The sequence below is a fragment of the Musca domestica genome, unplaced genomic scaffold (assembly GCF_030504385.1).
Source record: "Musca domestica strain aabys unplaced genomic scaffold, Musca_domestica.polishedcontigs.V.1.1 1, whole genome shotgun sequence".
NCBI classification, from domain to species: domain Eukaryota; kingdom Metazoa; phylum Arthropoda; class Insecta; order Diptera; family Muscidae; genus Musca; species Musca domestica.
The window spans coordinates 24,772,253-24,797,467 of NW_026712114.1; the positions used below are offsets into that span (position 1 = coordinate 24,772,253).

The 25,215-nt window shown below is 35.8% G+C and overlaps 1 protein-coding gene across 1 annotated transcript; it reads left to right on the forward strand.

Annotated features, from left to right (window-relative positions):
- The first annotated feature begins 1,846 nt into the window (after positions 1-1,846).
- Positions 1,847-24,523, forward strand: LOC101899420 (high-affinity choline transporter 1). Its single transcript, XM_005184716.4, has 9 exons — positions 1,847-2,964; positions 12,157-12,971; positions 16,169-16,276; positions 16,346-16,800; positions 20,615-20,744; positions 20,812-21,133; positions 21,207-21,479; positions 21,564-21,675; positions 23,306-24,523. The coding sequence occupies exons 2-9, from the start codon at positions 12,806-12,808 to the stop codon at positions 23,606-23,608; spliced, it is 1,869 nt and encodes a 622-aa protein (XP_005184773.1). The 5' UTR covers positions 1,847-2,964; positions 12,157-12,805; the 3' UTR covers positions 23,609-24,523.
- Positions 24,524-25,215: the final 692 nt, after the last annotated feature.

Consider the following 25,215-nt stretch of genomic DNA (forward strand, 5'->3'; position numbering starts at 1 on the left):
CCATATGGCTCGTCCAGAGGATGTGCATCAGTAGCCCAAGCGTCTCCCTTCGGCATAATTACGTCAATCAAATTGAAGTCAGAAGGGGTAAACATGGGAACACTAATTGTATCACCTTCATCTAAAATATTCCCGCTTCTGTGTATGTCCGGGATTCCTGCATGACCAAAACGCGAAGTGTGTTATGCTCCCGCTTGTCGTAGTTTCAACGCACTCTTGATGTTTGAAACTAAGCCAACACATACAATGGCTGGATGTTTAGCATCACGTTAAATGCGGATTGAGGAGTGCTCTCGAGAGATCCAGTTATCAATAAAGTGGTTAATTGGGACATGAGCGACCTATGAGCAAAACACCCATAGGTCAGAAATGGTAAGGCTTCTGTGACGTACATCCCATGTATGATTTGTGGTCGAAACCCTCAGCTCTTTCCTATAGCGTTCCTGTATGTATAGAGGGCAATAAGATTTTTTGTTCGTGCGATACTCGGTGTTTCTACCCAAGTTTAAACGCTGGTTCAAAAGCGTACACTATTCAATACTGGTAACGAAAATTGATCTAGTTTGAGCTTTCTAGTGGATAGCACTGTTCAGTTTTTGTAGGGTTCACTCCTGGGCCCAATCAGACTATTGTACTGCTGCACCTTGCATTCAGTCTGCGGGGAAGGATGATATTGCATTCCGCATGAGCATAACCTCTGCAGTGCTCCCTTTTTTTCTGATGAAAGACGTAGAAAGCTGAAAGCCTACGAAATCTTGGAAACGGAACCTCCGACCCTAGCCAACTTCTCCAAGAGTCAAAAATGGTTATGGGGTAGACCAGACCGGCCTCCTCTATATTTTTAACTATACATAGATTTATTTAACCTAACTTATCCTAACGATACCTTAGTTTCGGGTGTTTAGAGGATATGAACCCTTCCTGCAGAAAATATTCAGTGAAGGTCTGGTTTATTGTGTTTTGAAGGTTTCAGCAGCAATTTTGAATAGAATTGACTTCTATTTTCGAATTATGCTTCTCCATGAATGAATTTCCCAATTAGGATTCTCCATGACCTGGAACAATTTTTCGATTTCGTTTCATGTTTTGACAGAAGACTCAATCTTAGGTATTTTGAAAGTCACTAGCAATTTTTTCCGCCGTCTGTGGCTGTTCAATAAAGATCCAAGTTTTGAAATGGCGCCCAAGTAATGGTGTCTCCACATTTATTGATTACAAACAAATACTCAAATATATGATACCACATACCGCGTAAAAAAATTGAAAATGTTAACTTTGAAATTTACAGATTTTTGGCCCGAAAAAGAGATAATGTAGCACTGTGCGCCACTTTTAAGTGTTAACCTGTCATAAATCATATAACATAATTTAAATAATTCAAAATATAATGTTTGTAAGAATTTTTAATTTAACACTTATTTCCATCCCATGGGTATTAATAAATTATTCTCTTGTTTCATATTTTGATTTGAAGGTAAAGTTCTACGAGTTTTAAATAAGGAGCTTTCACCTCACTGAAATTTTCCCTTCTTAAAATGAACTTTCAAGAGAGTAAGAAGTAAATGAAAATCTCTTATCAACTCCATTACCCCTCATTCACTTTCCAGTGGAAATTTTGCATTTCTCCTTCTTCAACAACAATGAATCAATTCCAGCGAGAGAGCAACTGAGAGAGAGTTCATTTATGTGGGAGAGCAAACGATTCATTTTTGGAATATTTAAAAACACATTTTCAAATGGAAGTCCACAAAATAATTCCTGGCTGCCCACCTAAAAATACCTTCACTCAAGGAATGACAATCCAAAATAGAACCAATGAAGTTCAGTAAGCCAGTTACCATTGACACTAGAAGAACATTAAAACGGAATAAGGCGCATGAAGGAATTGCCAATAACATTTGCATTCAAATTTCTTTTTCTGTGGGGCTGCGCGTGGAATAATTTTTGCAACTTAATTTGAAGAAATTAAATTTAAATTCATCGGTTTTAGATATCACCCCATAACGAAAAAATTGCTAAAGTGATAATCGAAAAAAAAAATTGAAAACAATTTAAACGCCACCTGATTTTTTGTTAACCTTAGCAAAAAAAGAAACACTCAAATACAGATGATTTACAACGGACGTGACGTTTCCTTTGTTCCGTAAAACCACAGTTGAGAAGCCTACTTTTAGGCGCGCGCGCGTTTTATTTGGAGAGAAGTAAATAGCCACCTCTCACAGAGATGTTATAACGGCCAGTGGATTTTGTTTGCTGTATAAAGTGTGGCATATTTTCAGGCTTATATAGAACATGAAGCATTCATCTGAAGCAGTTTTTTTGAAACGTGATCGTGTTTAAATACCAGAATCAAAAATAACAAAAGCATTTAAGTTATATAATCCTGTTGAAAATAAAAACAAAACCTTGTAAATGTTTGTATCTATGGATTTTTTAAAAAATATGAAAAGTGCCCATGCTTCGGTATAAAACACGAAATAGTCCGTCGCAAAAGACGTCCCTACGCTGGGGCGATAGTTGTGGCCATTAAACCAAAGAAAACGAATTAACAACCAACTACAAAAAAATTGCAGCCTATTTTTCGTAGACTTTACAAGAGAGAAACTAAAAAAACTAAGGCCACACTAAAATATATTCCTATTTTAACAAAAAACATACTTAACTAATTCACTGAATTTTTTTTGTGTATAAAACTCGAAATTTTAAAAATCCATTAACAAAGAATAAAACCAAAAAATAGTTACCTGTAATGTGCTGTGTATTTTGTTTTTGTTTATCATAAAAAATAAAACAACCTAAGCTATAATGTTGCATAATTTTAAGCAAAATCCTATTTTGGGTTCGTTCGATTCACTCTAAACCAAAAAGCAAGAATATTTTCTAATTTGTGCGTTATTAAGTGATTATTGTGGTATCCACCACCAAACCACATACACAGTTAACAGCGGGAGGAGTAATATCAAGGTAAGTCAAAACACCAGCAACAACAACAAACAACATGTTTGCTTTCCAATTTTCCAATCGCAGTAATTTGCTCTCTCCCTTTCGTCAAGTAAACTTGGCCAGCAAGACAGCTGTTATTGGCAGAGAGCAAACGAGCGAGGGCGAGAGAGACATTGAAATAAATGATTTGGTTTTTTTGTGAATGAATTTTTTATAAACGAAGTTACAACATGTGCATGGCAAAAGAGAAAGAGACAGAGCGAGAAGACAAATTCTCTTCTGTTCTCTGTATTTACTTTGCCCAATGTAACTGCTGCTATCTGCATGGTATACTTTTAGGCTGAAATAAATAAAGAGAATTTTTTAAGAATACATAAAGGCATTTACTGGAATACATACCTACATTATTTACAACGTTCATTTATATAGGTGTCTTCATTGTATATATGTGTGTGTATGTATAGATTTTTTTGGTAAGAATTAATCGTTTGATGTCAAAGGAGAAATAAAATGAAAGGATATTTAATAGGTGGTCTGAAGAATTCGGGGATTTCGTAGAAAATTTGTATACATTAGCTTTACAGCAAAAGGATTTAATAATTAAGTTTATGTGCGATGCAAATTTCATGACAACCAAAACTAATTATTAAATCATTAAAAGTTACTTAAAGATATACGAACTTTTTTGGATGTGTGAAACCAATTTTATAAGAATAAGATTTTGTTGAGAAGAATGGACCACGTTACTCAACAAGTTTTCGTCATAAGCCAAGAAAAGTATAACTCTCTACACACCAATATCTAAATTACACGTTTGACGTGTATTCAACGCATTTTATGAAAATAATTTTGGTGAAAATAAGGCTTCTGCCTATAGGGATAAATCTGTGTATAAAATAGTTCCTTTTTGGGTAAAATGCTATAGACTGAAATGCTATTTTGCCGTTTTCAGTTTTAAATAGATTTCACAAAACATTTTAAAGATAAATAAATAACTTCCAATAAAAAAATTACAATATTTATAATGTTTACATTTCATAAAATTAAATTAATTTCTTAATAAGTTAAGTATATTGGCCAGAATTTTTTATACCCTCAACCATTCGGAAAGTTACATTTAAAAAGTTGTGCGTAGCTGTTATTAGGAACGATTCAAAACCTAAATAATATGGATTTTGGTACATAGGACCAATCTCTGATATAGCTACAGCTCCCTTCTGGGAGGTAGAACATACTATTAAATCTAAATACCGAATTTTTAACTATCCCTTAATCCTATCCCTAAAATATTCAAAATATCGAATATAGAGAAATAACTTAATATGGGGCCTATGGGAAAAGGTGGACCTATATGAACAATATAATGCAACAGGAGAAAGATTCCAATACAAACTCTTAATACCACATTTTAAATTATTCCGTTAGAAAATGTGCCTAAAATCGTTTAAATTGGGAGGCACAATTATATGGGTACTATACGAGAAAGTAGATCTATAAAGACAACGTTTTGCCACAGAAGGTAAACCCCAATATAAACTTTAAATACCGAATTTTAAACTAGTACGTTATAAAGTGTGGCCAAGACCGTCAAGAGTGATTACAACAGATGGAGGCGGCTAAATTGACTTAGAATTTTACGCTGTTAAAAATCTATTTACTTTGTTGGTTCCAAAACGATTATTTCTATGAGTAACAAACGGAGTAACAAACCTAATATACCCACCATACCATGGCTCCCATATATTTCTATACCTAAGAAAGGAGGGTATATTAACTTTGTCATTCCGTTTGTAACATCCCCAAATATTCGTCGTAGACCCCATAATGTATATATATATATTCATAATCAGCATAAAATTCTTAGACGATTTAACGATGTCCGTCTGTCTGCCTGCATGTTGAAATCACGATACAGCCCACATTATTTGACGTAGAGCGTCAAAATTTAGCAGAATAATGTTTGTTGTGTCTATGATGATTGGTATTGAAAATGAGATATATCGGTCCACGTTTTGGTATATTCCCCAAATAACGGTGCATCCCGATATTCGGTATTTTGATGATTTTTGCCACACTTTTTGACGGATTTGTCTGAAAATTGATATTTGTAGGTCACAATGGGTTCTAGCTCCGGTGGCGAAACTTTGCATGTATAGGTCCACGCTTTCGTATAGCCCCATATAACATTTTTTCACGGATTTGTCTAAAAATTGGAATTTGTTGGTAATAATGAGTTCTAGTTCCGTTGGCGAAATATTGTATGTTTAGGTCCACGCTTTGGTATAGCCCTATATTCGGTATTTTGATAATTTTTGCCACATTTTCTTACGAAAATGTCTAAAATTTGGTATTAGTGGATCATAATTGGTTCTAATGTTTCCATTACGCTAAGGTGGAGGGTATTAAAAGTTTTTTTTTTTACTTGTTATACCTTCAGCCTTATATATCATTTGATACGACCTAAACGTCCCTCATCGAAACATAGGTTTTTGGACGAAGTTCGTTTCAGGACATTATCTTTATCGTAATATTATTATAAAACATAGATTGAATGCGGAGGTAGGTAATATCGGCCCACACCTTCTGGTACCTCCCACACAAATAGTCAACATTTCCATAGAAAATTGCTTACTTCATAAATCATGAAAGAAAGAATGTTCGTATATTGTTTGAAAATTGTAATACTTTTTATTAGTGCAAGGCCAGATGCGAGAATGGATCGAACGACTCCTGCTGGTACCTCCTATTAGGGAAATGGATGAAATGGACCAAAAACTGAAAAATTTACTGATTTTGCAATTGCTGTACAGGTCGCAATTATAGACCAAACGAAGCAGAAGTTAGCATGGGGCTAGAGCTTAGTGCTGGGCACAAGCCTTCCAATTTTGATGGTCGTCGGGTAACATTTGTGTTAAATAAAACTCAAATTTTCCATTAAACCGCGAATATTTTTAATCCCGGCGAAATCACAAATAGACAAACAGGTAAATTCTGACCGTTACGTAGATGCCGTTAGTAAATATATCGGATGTATATTGCGAAATATATACCATGTATATATACAAAGGAAGGGGATCTTAGCTAGAATGTTTATATCTCAAGAATGGTTGGACCGAATGCCCTCTTGGCATAAAAGTATAAATCCAAAAAATAAGGGTAGGGTTAGGCTTAGAAGGGCTAGGTCTATTGTTTTCAAAGATGTCCGCAATATATTTAGGGGTTAAAATGGACCAGCAACTAAAAATGTTCCTGATTTTGCAGCCGTTATAAAGGTCACAGAAAACAAAGAACACAAAATCTCGCATGAAGTTAGAGTTTAGGACAGCGGGTACTTTTGTGCGAAAAAATACCAACAGTACTTACAGGCGATATCCGAAATACACAAAAGGCGAATTTCTGGCTTTTTATGCTGATTTCATTGACGAATATAGCCAAATATCATAGACAAGCAAATCATATAGACGAATCTAAATTTGGTGATACAGAGGGGAATCTTGCATTTTGAGATGATCGCAAAATATTTAGGGGTTCAAATGAACCAAAATCAGAAATAGGGCAAATATTAGACGTTTGGTGCACAATTAAAGGTAAATCGGACCAAGTTATATGCGAGATATGTCCAAATCCGAACCGATTTCGATAAAATTTAGCAAAGGTATTTCTGAGCTGTATTTGATATATTTCCCTAAATATTGTTGTTACAGAGTGCATATTGCGGCTGCGGAGGACTAAAATAACAAATCGTATGAATAATATATATTGGAGCTATAGCTATATCTGAACCGATTTCGATCAAATTTGGCATACTTATTGTCAGGCCTAATTTGGTAGTATGTGCAAAATTCCATACTATCCGGGCTGATATTACACGTTTGGTACACAATAAAAGGCAAATCGGACGAAGATATATATGGGAACTATATCTATTTTTTTTACCGATTACCTCCAATTTCAATAGGGTTCGTCCTTGGGCCAAACAAATGATTTGTGCAAAATTTCATCAATAAATGCGAACTGTAATTTGTTTACAAAAATACATGGACAGACGGACGGACATGTATAAATCGACTCAGAATGTGATTCTATGCAGATCATCAAAAGTAACTATGGGTCTATCTCGTTTCTTTTGCCTGTTACAAACAAATGCACAAAGACATAATACCCTGACCACCTTGTGGTGTAGGGTATAAAAAAACAAAGCTGAATAAGACACTTCATTTTACAACAAGTTTTTTTGTTTAAATGACACTTCACAAAATTTATACAACTAAATCTCCAAAGAATGGTAAACCACAATGTGACCAAGGTGTCCCTATATATTAAAACGTGGGTCAATATGAACATATTTTGTCGTAGGGTGAATTTATATTTAATAAGACCTTAAAGTTCCAAACTACAATTATGTGGGGTCTATATCCAATAGGTGTCCTTTAACCATTCCTATTTATTTGTCAGGGTAGAATTATTATAGCTCTAAATATTAAATTGCTGCTGAGTAGCCTTAGTGGGTAAAAATCTTTAAAATTCCGAAAATCTGGCGGTATTGTTATTGGGGGATTGCACAATATAGGGTCTATGAGTAATTCTATACACTAATAATTTGAAATAACCTTCAAAATACCTAAACCCATGTTGAAAATTGTACAAAAACCTTTAAAACGGGAATTACAAATGTGATATAAACATAAGCACATGAACAATTATAACATTAATATAGCTTTTATAGCTTCCAATTAAAAACATACTCCTTAAGTCTATATTAATGCCACTGACATTCCATGGAATTTATTTTTTTTACAGCTAAGTAATAATAGCTTGGCCTTTATTTAAAAGAAAATACCACATTTCCATGTGGCGATGCACAAAAGTGCAGCCATAACGGGTCATTATCCATCAAATGAAAATTTATGTATTTTTAATGAAGCTCATTAAGCTAAGTTGTTGTGGCTAAGTGTGATGGCGGGTGGGTGACTATCCGTCCCGTTAGTGGTGGGTGTCGTTTTTCAAAGCGGTGTAATTTTCTTATTTTGTTGTGATATATAAACAATATGTATATATAGTCAAAGGACAACATGACATTTGTAAACGACAATAACTGCCACTACTACCAACAGCACTTGGTTAAAGGACGCCGTTTTGTTGTTCTTGTTGCTGTGTAGGAGGACTAAACACAATGCCATGCTAAGGGATTGCGGCTTTATTTATTTACTTTCTATTAAAGTCAGATTAACAAGGGCGTCATGCATTCTAGCAACGCTGCCACATTGGGGAATTTATTGGAAGAAAATTACAGCAAGTCTATGAGAGTTAAACGGATTTAATGGAATAATTTATTTATTCAAAAAACGAAAATGAGTTATTTTAATAATTAAGTGGTAAATGAAATTAATTTATTAACAAGATATTTATTTCAAAATCAATTACTATAAAATTAATTGCAATTTTTAGTATAAAAATTAAACAGAGAATATTTAAGAAAGGAGCTTTAGAAACCGAATTTTCAGTTTAGTACCTATAGATTAATATGCGAAGATAGAAATATCGAAATAACCGAAGCGTGTGATAGAAAAAATTTTAATGTAAACAATCAACATAAATTGTGTATTAACATTGAATTTTATTTAAATTTTTTAAAGTTCCGAACTTTTATATCGGTCATAATGGGAAATGTAGTGAAGACTGCGCTTAGTCCATCCTGAATCGAGATAACCAAGATCAAAACCTGTTCTTATATTGAATACAGAGAAGTACTCAAAAAAAACATTTCGAAATGATTCACAAAAAAAAAAAAAAATATAAAAGTAGCTACTTCAGAGAGAGAGAGAGAGAGAGAGAGAGAGAGAGAGTCCGGCCTTAACAATTGTCGAAATATTTATACCCTACACCACAAGGTGGTCAGGGTATTATGTCTTTGTGCATTTGTTTGTAACAGGCAAAAGGAAACAAGATAGACCCATAGTTCCTTTTGATGATCTGCATAGAGTCACATTCTGAGTCGATTTATCCATGTCCGTTCGTCTGTCCATGTATTTTTGTAAACAAAGTACAGTTCGCATTTATTGCCCTATCCAGATGAAATCTTTCACAAATCATTTGTTTGGCCCAAGGACAAACCCTATTGAAATTGGAAATAATCGGTCAAAATTTAGATATAGCTCCCATATATATCTTCGTTCGATTTGCTTGTATGAAATTTTGCACAAACAACTAAATTAGGCCTGAAAATAAGTATGCGAAATTTTATCGAGATCGGTTCAGATTTGGATATAACTACCATATAAAATTTCGACCGATTTACGTTTTATTGTGCATCAAACGTCTAAAATGTTGTCCAAATGGGATGGAATTTGGCCGAATTGAGTCTAGAAGCAAGTATGTCAAATTTGGTGAAGATCGGTTCAGATATAGCTATAGCTCCCATATATACTGTTCATCCGATTTGTTATATTTGTTACCCACAACCGTAGTATGCACTCCGTAACAACGATATTCAGGGAAATATATCAAATACAGCTCAGAAATATCTTTGCCAAATTGTATTGAAATCGGTTCCGATTTGGATATAGCTCCCATATATATCTTTATCCGATTTTAAATTAATTGTGCACCAAATGGGCAATACAAGTCCGAATTTAAAAGATACAAATGCTTCGGCATATATAGTCCTTTGAACTTTAAATTATAATTTTATTTTTTTTTTAATTATAATTATAGCGTGTATGTTGAATTCTCCCAATAAAACGTTTAATTGTTATGCGGAACTCTACTAAATTAGCAATTAGTGTAGGGTATCATAAAGTCAGCAACGCCCGACTTTACGACTTTCTTTACTGGTTTAAATCTCAGCTTCACTGAAAATTTACTCTATATCAAATTTTCAAACTCTGCATTAATACTTACGAAATTTAACTCAAATTTGGTTTGGAGTTTTAAGTCCTCACATGCGTAATATGCACTCCACAACAATGATATTTGATACCGGACATCAGATACAGCTCAAATCTCTGTCAAATTTTTTTTGCGATCGGTTCAGATTTTTATATACCTTTGATATACATCTTCATACAATTTTACGATTGTTGTTCAATATACAGGGTAAGATAAAAAAAAAACTGCAACAAAGTCAAGCGCCATAATTTTTACTTTTTTTTTAAATTTTATTGAACGAAAGCAAAAAATGTCGGAAATAGCATCAAATTTTAGATTTAGTTTAGATTTGTTCGAATTGTTCACCTTTGGCACGAATTATGGCCAATGAAACCGTCACACGCTGTCCGAATGTTGCTATGCGGTATTTTGGTCCATTCCCGGCGAAGGGCTTTCTTGAGGTGATCGACACTTTGGTATTTTTTAGTGCCAACCTTGCTTTCCAAAATACTCCAACGAATTGGTATCCGGAGATTTTGGTGGCCACTGTGTGCTGAAAATGAAGCGAGGAACCTCATTCTGTAACCATTGCTGTCCATGGTCTGCAGCCAGAATGTTTGAGTACCCAAGGCTTTAATACACCCTTCAGAATATTTTAGCGATAATATTCGGCATTTATTCTTATGCCACGGTCGATTAATACGAGCGGAGAGCGACCATCGGCTGTTATGGCGGCCCACGCCATCACCATGGCCAGCGCTTGAGTTCTGATGGCTAACCGAAGGTGCACATTTTCAGCTGACCTCTTTGGCAAGTAAACCCCATCATTTTGTTTGTTTACAACTGGTGGACAACAAATGTTTTCTCATCGGAGAAAACCAAATTCTGCAGTTCACCACCTTCGGCCAAGCGAAGCACCTCTTTAGCTCTTTTGAGTCTATTTACTTTCTGTTGCGGTGTAAGTTCTTGCACTTTATGGAATTTCAATGGCATTACCCCGAGCTCATTTTTCAATATATGCCGAATGGAATACTGCGATATGGTCAGCTCACGAGCCATTTTTCGGTCACTCCTACGCGGGTTTCGATCAAGTCGCTTCTTTACTTTTCGAACCATTTCTGCTGATGATGCAGTTTTCCTCCGCCCCTTGACGTCGGCCTACGCTACCAGTATCACGGTAACGAGCGATGGTACGAGACACGAACGATTTATTCACATTTTAATGCCGGAGTACTCTAACGATAGCCACTTGTGGTTTTCCAGCCAAATATAAAGAAATCACATTATCATACTTAAATTCCATCACGAATAACTTTTTTTCTGGAAAATTATCGCCAAAATGCTATTGTACGCTGGTAAACAATGTAATGAGCTGTCACTAGAATAATTTTAACAGCTGTCGGATGAGTGGCTTAGAAATGACAGTAGTCTAAAGTTGATTGCACTTTTTTCATCTCACCTTGGTACTCGAGGTACCAAAGCCTCCCTCAAATTTGTTTGAAAATCGATACAGAGTTGGATATAGTTCCCAAATTGTGACTAATCTAAAGTCATTATATGCTTCCAAATAAGTTTCATAGTTGGTATGATCTACTTCACATAAATTCCCAATATAAACTTTTTTTGTTACGGGAGCTCTATTAAATAGGCCTAGTGGTGTAGGTACAGTCGACACCGCCTGACTTTTCTCCTTTCCTCACTGGTTTTAAATTTAAATGCGGTTTTTTGTTCCGTTCTGTAGTTGTTTTGGGTAATGATTTCGTTTACGGTTCGGTTCGAAGCCGGTTCGTTTCATATCATTTCAGGACAAATTTCGAAAATTTTTAAAATTTTTGAAAATCTAGAATTTCTATAGAATTTGAATCAAAGTCTATTAATAGATGGTATATTAACCTCATCCCCTAGATGATCATATACCGAGAAGATGTATCTGTCGACAAACCAACTGATACTTTCTAAGATGTTTTCATATACTTATTTAAATTTTCGAATATTTATATCAATCTTCTGCCTAGCTTTTTATTGCATACCATTCTGCTAGCCAAAATATGTGACACATAAAACAGACATTTGTTAGATATGAAAAGATATTGTAAATCACTTATGATTGACATGACATTGATATGACAAAATTGACGATTGAATATCATTTGTGAACCGCAGCACATGCCTGATGATATTATTTACAATGCCGAATGAAATGTGAAAATGACACCGGCAATGTAAAAATGTATGCCTGCCGGGAAAATAAATATAAACATATTTTAGATCACATACAAATATATACAATGTATATTTTTCTTCGAAATGGTATTAAATATGCACTTGTGTTTTGTCTATTTTCAGAATCTCCCTCTTTTTCTCTGGGCAAAACGAAAAAAATTCTTCATGTAAAAAACTAACAAAAAAAGAACTCCGAAAACGAACGAACGAACAAATCTCTAAATTAAGAGTGACATCAACAACAAAAAGTATTACACTAAAATCTCCCAAACGAGCCGAAGCAAAACACAAGGGAGCCAAGTGAAAGCCATCGCTGTAAACAAATCGAAAATTAATAATTTACTAATTAGAGTAGTAAAACTACTTAAGAAGAACAAATGAGCCATCAATCGATTCGAGCGTCGTCATCATCATCAGCGTCATAAATATTGGAGAGGGAGATAGAGGAAAAACAAACTAGGCGCTTAGTTTAATTGATAGCAGCGAGACAGCACCAGCCACCGTCACCCAGCTGTCCAACCAACGAACCATCCATTCAGCCATCCATCCACATATCGAAATAAAGATTACATCTCTCGGACAAATAAATCACCTTCCGTTCCTGTAAGTGGGCAAAGCGTGTGACGTCTGAGATCGTTGGATATTTTGTTGGGTCAATCGCTTCCATTGAATATTGATTGAATTTTATTGCGTGTCACACACATCCACCTCATCATCATCTGCAGCGGCAACAGCAGCAGCAACGAAGCGAGTGACGTTTTGATTGGCAAAGATGATTAATATCGCCGGTGTTGTGAGCATTGTGCTCTTTTATTTGCTCATCTTATTTGTGGGCATTTGGGCCGGACGTAAAAAGGAAGCCGGTAATGATTCCGAAGAGGAGGTGATGTTGGCTGGTCGTTCCATTGGCCTGTTCGTTGGCATCTTCACTATGACCGGTAAGTATTTATGTTTGCATGTTTTTTTCTGGTAATCAAGTTGTTTAAGGGATGGACGATGGGTGGTGAGGAAGAAAAAGTCAAATAAAAAGATAATGGTAAAAATCTGTTTAGGAACTGCTAGGCTTGTAGTCGTGATTTTTTCAAGAAACACTGACCTATAATCGTGTATTTTTTAAGAACGTTTTTTTCTTAAACGTGGACTTTTCAAGTGGTGGATTTTATGAAGACCCACTGGCCTTAAAAGTGGACTTTTTAAGTAGTGGATTTTATGAAGTAGTGGATTTTATGAAGACCCACTGACCTTAAACGTGGACTTTTTAAGTAGACTTACTGACTTTTAAAAGGAAATTTTTATGAATGTTTATTTTCAGAAACACGCTAGCCTTAATCGTGGGCTTTTCAAGTCGATGATTTTATCAAGACCCACTGATTTTAGATTCTATCAAGATACACTGACCTATAATTGCGAATTGGTTAAGAATGTTTTATCAGCAACTGGTGGATTTTAAAGATATTTTCCGAAACTCGATGTCCTTAATCATGGATTTTTTAAGTCGTAAATTTCTCTTCACGACCCACTGCCCTATGATGATTTTTTTTTCAGGAAACCATTGACATTAATTATGCATTCTCAGGGACCATTAGGTCTACGTTCGTAGATTTTTTAAGATGCTCTGGGTTATAATAGTGAAAAAATTTTTCAGGCATATAGTCGTAATCTATAAGGGTGATTTTTTTAGTAATGTGTTCTTCTTTAAATCATCAGGCTTAAAAAACAGCGGATTTTTCCAAAAACCAGTGGCCTAAAATCATTAATTTTTCAAAGACCTATTAGCATATTATCGCGGATTTTAGGATATTTTTTTTTCCAATGGCCTATGATCGTGGATTTTTTCAAGTCAGAAATCATGGGGATTTTTTTAGAGTTTAGAGATTATCAGGCCTGAAGTCGTGGATTTTATTTCAATCCTGAATATTTTTTTGTAATCTTGGATTTTTCAAAGACCGGCGTGTTATGATTGTGAATTTTAAAAAATATTTTACCAAGCAGCAGTGGGCTTAAAACATGGGGGTTTTCAAACCGGAAATTGGGTATAAAATATATTTTTAGTACTATATTTACAGGATAAGCTGGACTACAATCGTGGGTTTTTAAGACTATTTTTAGGAACCATAAGACACATAATCGTTAGTTTGTCCCAAGACACAGACCTATAACCGTCGTTTATTCAGGAGTGTATTTTGAGGGAAAATTAGGCCTATATGTGTGAATTTTTTTCAAGATCCATTGGCCTATTAATGTTAGTATTTTTTAAGGACCGACAGCATATTTTTTTTAGATATTATCAGGCCTATAACAGTGGACTTTTCCATATACCCAGTGGTCTAAAATTTTGTATTTCCAAGGCCCACTAGCCTATAATCGTGGTTTTTAGAATGTTTTTAGGCCATAGTCGTGGATCCACTAGTCTAAAGACTAGACCTGCAAACGTGGATATAGAGATCACAAAGAGACTATATAGCCAAGACTCAGGGGCTTATAATTGTGTTTTTTTTAAGCACAGACCATCAGGCCTATATGCCTGGATTTTTTCATGATCCTATTAATGAGAATATTTTTTTCAGGAACTGTTAGGCAAACGTTCGTGGATTTTTTGAAGACCCACTGGCCTATAAGCGTGGATTTTTTGAGAATGTTTTTTTTTCAGAAACCATGAATTTCCCTAGAACAGCTGGATTAAAAAAGATATTTAAGAAACCACCAGGCCTGTAATCGGGCAGCATTAGCCTTCAGTCATATAGTTTTTTTTTTTCAATATCCACTGGCCTATAACCATGAATTCTTAAGAATATTTATTTTAAAAACCAGCAAAGAATGTCTTAAAATCGGGCGGGGCCGACTTTATGGTACCCTACACCACTTTGCATATTTAGTAGAGCTTCACATAACAATTAAAAGATTTTATGGGAGAATTCAATCATACACGCTATGATTATAATTATAATTTAAAGTTCAAAGGACTATATATGCCGAAGCATTTGTATCTTTTAAATTCGGACTTGTATTGCCCATTTGGTGCACAATTAATTTGAAATCGGATAAAAATATATATGGGAGCTATATCTAAATAAGAACCGATCTCGATAAAATTTGGCAAAGATATTTCTGAGCTGTATTTGATATATTTCCCTGAATATCGTTGTTACGGAGTGGATATTACGGCTGTGGGAAACAAATATGACAAATAGGATGAACAGTATATATGGGAGCTGTAGCTATATCTGAACCGATCTTCACCAAATTTGACATACTGGCTTCTAGACTCAATTCGTTCGTAAATGCCAAATTTCATCCAATGTGGGCAAATAGTAGACGTTTGGTGCACAATCAAAGGTAAATCGGACGAAGTTATATATGGGAGCTATATCCAAATCTGAACCGATCTCGATAAAATTTAGCAAATGTATTTCTGAGCTGTATTTGATATATTTCCCCAAATGTAGTTGTTACAGAGTGCATATTACGGCTGAAGAGGACAGAAATAACAAATCGGATGAACAATATATATGGGAGCTATAGCTATATCTGAAATTTGGTATACTTATTATCAGGTCCAATCTGATCGTACGTGCAAAATTCCATACTATTCGGACTGATATTACACGTTTGGTGCACAATAAAAGTCAAATCGGACGAATATATATATGGGAGCTATATCTAAATTTTGACCGATTACATCCAATTTCAATAGGGTTTGTCCTTGGGCCAAACAAGTGATTTGTGCAAAATTTCATCTGGATAGGGCAATAAATGCGAACTGTACTTTGTTTACAAAGGACAGTGAATGCGCATTTTTTTAAAGACATTGTATCGAGTGTCAGCCATAATAGTCTATCATCTAAACATATTTTTCCAGGACCTTCAGAAATTTAAAAACATTATTTTAAGAGCTATCAAACATACTGTGGTGAACTTTCAGAAAATGTTGTCAAAGGCGTCAGAGCATTTTTTCAAATACCATCAGGTATAGGATTATCAATATTTAAAGAATAATTTATCAAGGATGTTCAAAAAACTTTGTAAGGTTTTTTTTTCGATGATATAACGCATTTTTGAAATATTTATATACCCTCCAACATAAGAAGTTTTATGCTTTGTAATAATTGAAATAAATTTTTTATTAATTTTTCAGCAACATGGGTTGGTGGCGGTTACATCAATGGTACGGCTGAAGCTATTTACACATCAGGTCTGGTATGGTGTCAGGCACCATTTGGTTATGCCTTGAGTTTGGTCTTTGGTAAGAAACAAATACATTATTATATTTTTATTTTTCTTAAAATCCTTTGTTTTTTACTCCCTCCCACAGGTGGCATTTTCTTTGCCAATCCAATGCGAAAGCAGGGCTACATCACAATGTTGGATCCGCTGCAAGATTCGTTTGGTGAGCGAATGGGTGGTTTACTGTTTCTGCCCGCCTTGTGTGGTGAGGTGTTTTGGGCTGCCGGCATTTTAGCAGCTTTGGGTGCAACTCTCTCGGTTATCATTGATATGGATCATCGAACTTCTGTTATATTATCCTCATGTATTGCCATATTTTACACGCTCTTTGGTGGTCTATATTCGGTGGCCTATACCGATGTAATACAATTGTTTTGTATTTTTATTGGCCTCTGGATGTGCATCCCGTTCGCTTGGGCCAATGATCATGTGAAGAGTCTATCATCGATGGATGTCGATTGGATTGGTCATGTGGCACCGGAGCAGAGGTGGTTTTATATAGACTATGGGTTGCTGCTGATATTTGGAGGTATACCGTGGCAGGTGAGTTGGATAAAATATTTATATATTTATTATATAAATAATAATAATAAAATCCACAAAGAAAACCGATATGTTCATTAATAAACCCTCAACATATGAAATCTCCAAATACATAGTGGGGAGTTTAAATGATTTAACGAAGGATTATGTTTCATAATATTAAAGACATACTGGAACTAAAATACAGAATTAAAGATACAAGAATTGAAGAAATCCCGTTATCATTTGAAAAAGGACTTCCAATTTAGATGTTGCATTCCAGTTTACCTACGATATTTATTGAAATTGCTCTTATTATCACTTGTAATTGAAGGTCTGCCCACGGGCTGTGTATATTATATTTTATCCATGCTTCCGTTTTGTCCATGATTTTATGTCTGGTATGAGCCTCGCTATCTCACGAGACCAGTGCGTCTGCCATTTGTCTCTTCTTTTATTGGAGCAAGTTCTAAGGCTTTATATTGAGAACGATTTGCTTCAAATATTTTCAGCCGCTCTACAGCTATCAAGTTGTTGGTACCATATCCGTTATAATTTGTACCACTGGTCCTGAGACTGTGCGGTATGCATATGCCACTCTCAACGCCGCTATTCTCTGTACTTTCAGTACTTTGTGTGTCCTCGGTTTATTGAGCATATTCCCTGTGCAGATTTCGAATATGTACAGAAGAATGATGTCACAAGCATCGATTAGCAACCTCAATCTGTTTTACTATAATCTGCATGGTTTAATGTTAGTTTATTGCCGAGTCTTATCCCAAATGATGATGCTGTTCACATGCCCCCGCTGTACATCGTCTGTGGTCCTGGCCTGGATGACGGCAGCAATATTATTTTCCAAAGGGACGTAGAATTGAAACCTGATATTATCTGGACTTCTTTGGTGTTTTCGCGTTTATTATAATTAAGAACTCTTCCGATTATGCAGCTACTTATTATACTGATAAGGTACCCAGGGATTTGAAATTTCAATTTTTCTTCAAATAAAGTGTGGCTAATATAATCACCGGTCTTATTTTATTATTTTGTTTGCTGAGTAGCGAAAAAAACGTCAACTACTTGATTGATTACACCGATAATTGACTTTTCACTTCCGACAGAATGTTGCCTCTCAGATAGTATTCCTTTACAGCGTTGTCTATTCAGGTCTTTGGCAGTATCTCGTATAGTTTTCCAGCAGTATTTAGTATGTACATTGGCCTGCACAATGGCGGGGCTGTTGAGATTCCTTTAGCTTTACTAATAAGCTGCTGTTCTTTTCATGGCGTAAGGAAGATTCCTTGTGCTAAAAAATGGTTAAACATATTTATTATATGATCGGGCATTCCTCAGCAATCTTTGCTAGAAATCTGTCAGGAACGGGCGCGTTTCATGAAGACTGTGGGAACTTCCTACATGGTGTTTCAGAAACAGAGTGCTTACAATATTTGAGTCCAAGTCCAAATGGATCTCGATATAAGTCATATCTCAGTTCGTCCCATTTTTATACCCTACACCACAAGGTGGTCAGGGTATTATGTCTTTGTGCATTTGTTTGTAACAGGCAAAAGGAAACGAGTTAGACCCATAGTTCCTTTTGATGATCTGCATAGAATCACTTTCTGAGTTGATTTATGCATGTCAGTCCGTCCGTCCGTCCGTCTGTCCTTGTATTCTTGTGAACAAAATGCAGGTCGCATTTATTATCCGATTGAGATGAAATTTTCCAAACAAAATTTGTTTTGACCATGGACGAACCCTATTGAAATTGGAGTTAACCGTAAAAAATTTAGATATAGCTCCCATATATATCTTCGTCCGATTTGCTTTTTATTGTGCACCAAACGTGTAATATCAGCCCGAATAGTATGGAATTTTGCACATACAACCAAATTAGGCCTGAAAATAAGTATGCCAAATTTGTTCGAAATCGGTTCAGATATAGCTATAGCTCCCATATATATTGTTCATCCGATTTGTTATTTTTGTCCTCCGCAGCCGTAATATGCACTCTGTAAGAACAATATTTGGGAAAATATATGAAATGCAGCTCAGATATACCTTTGCTAAATTTTATCCAGATCGGTTCAGATTTGGATATAACTTCGTCCGATTTACCTTTTATTGTGTACCAAACGTCTAATACTTGCCCAAATGGGATGGAATTTGGCACATACGACCGAATTGAGTCTAGGAGGTAGTATGCCAAATTTGGTGAAGATCGGTTCAGATATAGCTATAGCTCCCATATATATTGTTTATCCGATTTGTTGTGTTTGTTACCCACAGCCATAATATGCACTCCGTAACTACGATATTCCGGGAAATATATCAAATACAGCTCAGAAATATCTTTGCCAAATTTTATCGAGATCGGTTCAGATTTGGATATAGCTCCCATATGATTTCTGATTAATTTTGCACCAAATGGGCAATACAAGTCCGAATTTAAATGTAGGGTATCATAAAGTCGGCACCGCCCGACTTTAGGACTTTCTTTACTGGTTTCTTCTTCCGTTCGTGCATGCCGATTTGGAGAGCCTTTTTTTTTCTTCTCTGTACTGAGAATGTTTGGGCAGGGCCTCAACGTTTTGCTTTCGAGAATTTCTTCTTCGTTTGAAGCAATTTCTTCTCAGTTTTTCTATGTGGCTATTCCACCAGTACACTGGTGGCTTCTCAGGGTCCAAGTCTTGAAGTTTTGGCATTGCCTTATTACACTCCGATTAAATGTTGGAACACATTCTATATTTGTGACTGGAAGACCTAATCTTGCTATAATTTCTAGTATCCATCCAACTGCGCGAGAATTAAAATCTGTTGCTGTGGTTAATGCACCGTCAATATTCCTGGCAGCATCTTCAAATGCGTTAGCGCGCCGTCAATGTTTCTGAAGAATCTTCAAATGCGTTGTGTTCTGTTTAAAGTTCGTCTATTGGGTCGCTGTTGGTAAGGTAGCAACTCATGCCTCTAATCTCAACTAGGAATGCGAATTTAGATCCATCCTCAAACAATTGTCCATGTGCCTTTTGTGAGTACTGTTCGCTGACATGTCAGATTCATCCTCAAACACATGGTGAATATTGTTCTCTGATATGTCAGCATTCTTTTCTCGGTGCATGTTATAATGCACAATCTTCGTAATGTCTGCTGTTTGCTTGAGTTGCAACTTGTAGATGCAGGACAGTTATCCAGTTTCTCTTCATCAAAGCACATGCAACACTTCGTAAATTCTTTAAGTTCATGGCCTTTCCCCACAGTGGACGCACAGATCCATATCCTTTCTATTAGGTTCTTTACAATCATATTGAATATGGCCGGTACCAGCACATCTGTAATAGAGTGTGGTCTCCTCCCTGTATTTTACAAAGCAACTTGTCAGTCCACTTTCAAGCGTTTTGCCTACAGGATCTTGTTGACATAATTTACGGGTATGGCTCCGAAAGCTCTTCGTTGTGCTCTGAAATTTGGAGCTGTTAAGTGCACACCAATATCTGCAACTGGCATTGTTGTAGCCTTATGAACGGTAAGTTGTTCTTCTAATCTTGCGATCGTCAGGCATCAGAATCATGTATCTCTACGGTGGTCTTAGGTTATCTTTCCTCTACAGTGATTGAGATATTGAGGGAACCTTTTATGGCCTAATAAAATGTAACTCCTATTTTGGTTTTGGTAATGGATCGCATGTCTACTCTCTGTCTAATGTTTTTGAGCACATAAGAGTAGGTGTGTCGTACGCCTGTCTTATTTATTACAGCATTTGACCGGTTCGAAGGTTTCTTCTTCGGTTTTTCCCTTTTAATAAAAAATTAATTTCTGTTTTTTATCTTATTTCCAGGTATATTTCCAACGTGTTTTGTCCAGTAAAACCGCTGGACGTGCCCAAGTTTTATCCTATGTTGCCGCAGCTGGTTGTATTTTAATGGCTATCCCACCGGTACTGATTGGCGCTATTGCCAAAGCAACTCGTAAGTAAAAATCAATTAACACAAAAAATCTTATCCTTCAATAATTTCAAACAATTTTCATCTTCAGCTTGGAATGAGACAGACTACACTGGACCATATCCTCTAACGGTGCAGGAAACTAGTATGATTTTACCAATGGTTTTGCAGTACCTTACTCCAGATTTTGTATCGTTCTTTGGGCTGGGTGCTGTGTCGGCGGCGGTTATGTCTTCGGCCGATTCTTCCGTTTTGTCGGCAGCCTCAATGTTTGCGCGCAATGTTTACAAACTGATATTCCGACAGAAAGCTTCCGAAATGGAAATAATATGGGTTATGCGTGGCGGTATTATTGTTGTGGGTATTATGGCGACTATTATGGCCCTGACAATACCCTCGATTTATGGTCTATGGTAAGGGTTTATAGAACGATATGGAATTTTATTACTAAATTGTTATTCAAATATTTTTTTCATTAATTTTAAGGTCCATGTGTTCCGATCTGGTGTACGTGATTCTATTCCCCCAACTGCTGATGGTGGTACATTTCAAGAAACACTGCAACACCTATGGCAGCCTTGCTGCCTATCTGATTGCTTTATTCATCCGTTTATCGGGTGGCGAATCTTTACTCGGTCTGCCAGCCCTCATCCATTATCCGGGCTATGATGCAGAGAATGAAACACAGCTGTTCCCCTTCCGCACAATGGCCATGTTAGTTAGTTTAGTGACATTGGTTGTAGTTTCGTGGTGGACAAAGTAAGTGTCGTTTGGGGAATTGTGACAATTGGATGATGTTGTTGTACTAATTGATGCATGTTTTTGTTTTTCGTTGAATGACAGGATGATGTTTGAATCCGGTAAACTGCCGCCAAGTTATGACGTTTTCCGTTGTGTGGTCAATATACCTGAAGATGTACAAAGAGTGGGAGAACCAGCCGAATGTGGAGAACAGGTGAGTAAGATAAGAAGTGCTTCAGTCAATAGTTGTACAAAATACTTTGTAGATTCTTTTATGGAGGTTGATGTGCTGGGAAAAATTAAAAATGGAAAAATTCAATTGAAAATGAAAAAATCAACCCAATTTGGCCAGATATTATATATGGTGAACAAAACCACAAAATCGGTCGAAGACGTATATCAAAGGTATATAAAAATCGGAACCGATCTCGATAAAATTTGTTTGAGGTATTTTCGAGCTGTATCTGATGTCCGGTATCGAATATCATTGTTGTGGAGTGCATATTACGAATGTGAGGGATTTTAACACCAAAGCGGATGAAACATATATATGACAGCTATAGCTTTGTCTGAACCGATTTTCACCAAAATTTGAAGTACATGCTTCTAACCCGAAGACCGTCGTAAGTGGCAACCTTTAGCTTATTTGGGACGATATCAGCCATTTGATGCACAATAAACCTGATATCAGAATTCGGTCGGATGTGCTAAAATTTAGGCCATCTGAACTGATATTGACCACTTGGAGAAGAATTAAGCCGAAATCGGTGGAAGGTATATATGGGAGCTATATCTAAAATGTCTAAAATGTCTGCGTGACCAAGACTTTAATACACACTCCAGAATATTTTCGAGATAATATTCGGCATTTATTCTGATGTTACGGTCGATTAATACGAGCAGAGAGCGACCACCGGCTGTTATGGCGCCCACACCATCACCATGGCCGGTGCTTGAGTTTTTTCTGGTGGCCAACCGAAGGTGCACATTTTCAGCTGACCTCTTTGGCAAGAAAAAATTATAATTTTGTTTGTTTACAAACTGCTGGACGACGAATGTTTCTCATCGGAAAAAACCAAATTCGGCAGTTCACCACTTTCGGTCAAGCGAAGCAAAATTTTAGCTCTTTTGAGTCTTGTTCTTGCACTTTTTGGAATTTTAATGGCTTTACTCCGAGCTAATTTTTCAATGTTTGCCGAATGGAATATTGCGATATGTTCAGTTCACGAGTCATTTTTCGGTCACTGCGACGCGGGTTTCGATCAAGTCGCTTCTTTGCTTTTCGAACCATTTCTGCTGATGTTGCTGTTTTCTTCTTTTCCTCTTTCTTGACGTCGGGCTTCGCTACCAGTATCACGGTAAAGAGCGATGGTACGAGAGACAAAAGATTTATTCACATTAAAACGCTGGAGTGCTCTAACGATAGCCACTTGTGATTTTCCAGCCAAATGTAAAGAAATCACGCTATCACATTTGAATTCCATCGCGTTTTGAATTCCATAACGTTTTTATCTGGAAAATTCTCAACAAAATGCTTTTGTACGCTTGTAAACAATATAATGAGCTGTCACTGTCTGAAATTGGTTATAGTTTTTTCATCTCACCCTGTAGTGTAAGGTATAATGAGGTTTAAACAGACCCCGAACAGAGTGGTTGGTTTCTTGTCTCAGCGTTTGTCCTACGAGCCGCAGAGATTTGAAACTAAACCAGAACCATTTCTGGATTCTCCTCTCTCTCTATTTCTTCCTTTACAACAGATAAACTTAAGAAACGCCTTTATTTTTTAAATATTAACTCTCATTAATGCTAATCAAATAATAAAACATTATTTTTTTTTCTCACAGCTCTCCGTGATGGCTGGTCCATTGGGACGATCGTATGGTGCCGCCACAATGGCTGGCAAAGATGAGCGAAACGGTCGCATAAATCCCGCCCTGGAAACGGACGATGATCTTCCCGTGGCCGAAGCACGGCGTTTAAATCAACAAACGGCACAAGAACAGGTACAAAAAATGATTAGCTCCGCCACTGGTCAGAATCGACGAGATTCCAGTAGTAGTGGAGGAGGTGGAGGCGGTGGCGGCGGTGGTGGCTTTGGTGGAGGTATGGCAATGCCAACTGCTGATCAAGACAATACTGCCTTTTAAAACCCCAAAAAATAAAGAAAAAACAAAGCAAAATCAAGAACTAAAATTAAAGAAAACGAAAAACAAGCAAATCATTCACAAATTTAGGACACCGACAAACAAACAAGAAAGGCACACAACCAAGGTGTTGAGGAGATGAAAACAAAAACGAATTAGAACATTTAGAGAAAAAACAAAAAACGATTAGAAACGCTCACCAAAAAAATAAATTAGGATACAATTAAAGAAACATATAAAACCAAAAATAATACACCCGAAGAAAAATCTTAGTTGAAGCAGCAGTCCACACATTGGCCACAAGCAATCGAAATACCCACACAAATCTAGATTGGCAATATTAGCTGTGGTATATTAGAGTTGCCAATAATAAAATTTAAACATACATACAACCATACAAGAAAGACTAAAGAAATACAACAAATGTACATACGAACAAATATTCCACAAAACATACAACAACAATGAAACTGATATAAATCGTTAAGCAATTAATCCCCCCCCCCCTCACCCTTTCTAACTTGATGTTTAAGACCCCTCTCCCTAGTTCTTGTTCCAATCATGTTATATTTTAACTATTTATCCTATACCACCTTTATTAAGATATTACGGCTTGTTTTTTGTTAATTTAGTTTAATAATTTTCTAGGAAAGAACAAACATAGGAAATTATTGTTAAGCGAAGAGAAGAGGAAGAAAAACCAAAGAAATATTTATTAGCAATGTTAGATGATGAAGAAAAACAAAATAAATGGCTTATAAGAGAATTGTTAAATACTGTCTGTAAGTGCTCAGGTATTCCACAAGATAATGTTTGTTAATTATATACTTAAATTGAATATCTTATATCGAAAATTTACTATGAATTAATTTATGTTGCAATTATTGCAATGAAAAAACAAAAAGTATTTCACTAACTATAGCTGTGTTATTTAGTTAAATTAAAATACGTATTTATTATTATGTTAATTTTGTTACTATAGCTTAATATATGTAGCTTCTTAGCTTGTTGTATTAAAAGAAGATTATATTTTGGTTCGAATACTAGAGAAACACAAGTTAAATATGCTTAATAACGGAAAATAGCTCCAATTAGAAAATCTGTTTAAAAAATGTAAAATATATCGGTTGACTTACTGTGCTAGACCTGTAGACCATAACATTTTTTTTAGAAAATATGCAGTTATTAAGGATTTTAATACAGATATCTCTAGAAAATTATTACTGTTCCATTATTCCTTAAAAACTATGGACTTGAGGAATCCCCAATAATAGTTCTAATTACCACCAAATGAATAACACTTGCGACTTTTGAAGTTATATAAAAAGAGCCCGATTTTACTCGCGAGGGGAGTGCTCGAAAAGTAAGAGTTTTATAAAGAGAACTCCACTCCTTTGTTATTTATTGATTTATTTATTAGTTTTTTTTTTTTTTTTTTTGAAAAAAGAGAGTGGAAGTCAAATTTTTCCAAATAGAGTAGTATTTTTTTAAAGAGCGAATTCTAGTGGAAACATATTTTTATTACTGATATGTGTGTAGCGGTGGCAAATAGGTTTTGATGTTTTGTGGACCGATAAGAGGGGCGATCGTGAACAAAAGCAAAGCAACAG